The sequence below is a fragment of the Nestor notabilis genome, unplaced genomic scaffold (assembly GCF_000696875.1).
Source record: "Nestor notabilis isolate BGI_N333 unplaced genomic scaffold, ASM69687v1 scaffold27911, whole genome shotgun sequence".
Taxonomy (NCBI): domain Eukaryota; kingdom Metazoa; phylum Chordata; class Aves; order Psittaciformes; family Psittacidae; genus Nestor; species Nestor notabilis.
In genome coordinates, this window is record NW_009914664.1 from 4,873 (window position 1) to 6,330 (window position 1,458).

The 1,458-nt window shown below is 61.2% G+C and overlaps 1 protein-coding gene across 1 annotated transcript in view; it reads right to left on the reverse strand.

Annotated features, from left to right (window-relative positions):
- LOC104412924 (tumor necrosis factor receptor superfamily member 16) overlaps positions 1–222 on the reverse strand; it is a gene marked incomplete at both ends in the record, with an annotated part of 3,726 nt that extends 3,504 nt beyond the window's left edge. The window contains one exon of the mRNA XM_010023766.1: positions 81–222. Within this exon, the coding sequence (XP_010022068.1) occupies positions 81–222 (142 nt within the window). The remainder of the gene's footprint in view (positions 1–80) is intronic.
- Positions 223–1,458: the final 1,236 nt, after the last annotated feature.

Genomic DNA, 1,458 nt, shown 5'->3' on the forward strand with positions numbered 1-1,458 from the left:
CCACTTGGGGAACCCCGCGTAGCCCTAGACCCCCGTGCCCGCCCCCCTGCAGCGCCATGGGGAGGGGAGCAGGTACTCACTGTCCAGGCAGGGCTCGCAGACGGTCTGGTTCACCCCGCAGGGCTGCACCACCCCTTCCCCCAGGTTGCAGGCTTTGCAGCACTCCCCACTCGCAGTGTACATCTTGGTGAAGCACTTCTCCTTGGAGCCCCAGGCAGGTCCCTGGCGGAGGAAACAGAGCCAAGAGGTGAGCCTTGGTGGAGAAGAGGGTCTCCTGCAGGCTTTGGGGTGGATATCTCATGTGAAGGCTAAAGGGAGCTCCCTTTGAATACAGAAATGACTTCCCCATGTGGAACTTGCCCATCAGGAAAGCTCCTGCTCAGCTCTGTAGCCAGGGGGAGGCCAGGAAAGCCCATGCCACCGTAGGTAGGTATTTTGGGGCGGGGATATGGGCTTTTCCGCATGGTTACAGCATTGTTCTTCTCTCCCACCTGGTCCTCTAAGGCTGCTTTGCCATCCGGAAGGGCTCAGCCCCTGCCAGCCTGGGGCAAGGCAGGACACTGCCTGCAGCCCCGCAGCAGGGAGACCTGCCTGCAGCAGGAGGGTTTGGGTGGTTCTTGCTGCGCATTTGGATCAGAACTCGGACCCCACGATGGAGACGGGGACTTCGAAGGGAGCACCGAGAGCTTCGACAGCGCTACTCTCTGATGGAAGTAAGTGTATCTGCTTACAAAACCTCTTGTAACATATGGAAGCAATAAATGCGCCACGAGCCGTGGGGTCAGAGCCACCCTGCAGATGCCCATTGCTTGCTTCCCAAAACACCTCTTGGCCAGGGCCGTGTGGGTGCACGAAGCATCTCTGCCTGGGTGCAGGGCGGCCGAGATGCTCGTGGGTGACCCAACCTCCTTTTGCACCCTCTACTCGCACTTAGGCGTGTTGCAGGCTTGGACCATCCCTTTGCCATCCAACTAAGCCTGATTTTCTTGGGGAGGGGGGAAGAACTCCGCGGGCGCTCGGGGGAGCTCCCCCTCCCCGTGCATCTGGATGCCTCGTCAGCCCTGCACAATGCGGCGTTATGAACTCGCTGCGCATCATCCGGCAGCATCCGGCCCGGCGGAGACAATGGAGCGCCAATTATAGGCATCTGAATGACAAAGTGCTCCAATTACCCTGCGCTAGAGAGCGTGTGCTCTCCTCCCTGGCGCTGCTTCCCCAGCCCAGCCTGGCAGCCAGCTCTGGCACCGGGCCCCAGCTTGGCAGACAAGGAGGGCTCGGTGTGGAGGGGGCTTCCCAGCACCCCCAAATGATGCTGGACAATGGGTTTGGGGTGGGGAAGGGAGTTGATTCGCAGCAGGTTGGATGCACCCCTCTCCTGGGGGACAGCAGAGCTGCTGGAGCTCATCCCGCTGCTCCAGCCCTGGCTCGCAGCGCTGCTCGGGCAGCGGTTTGACCCCC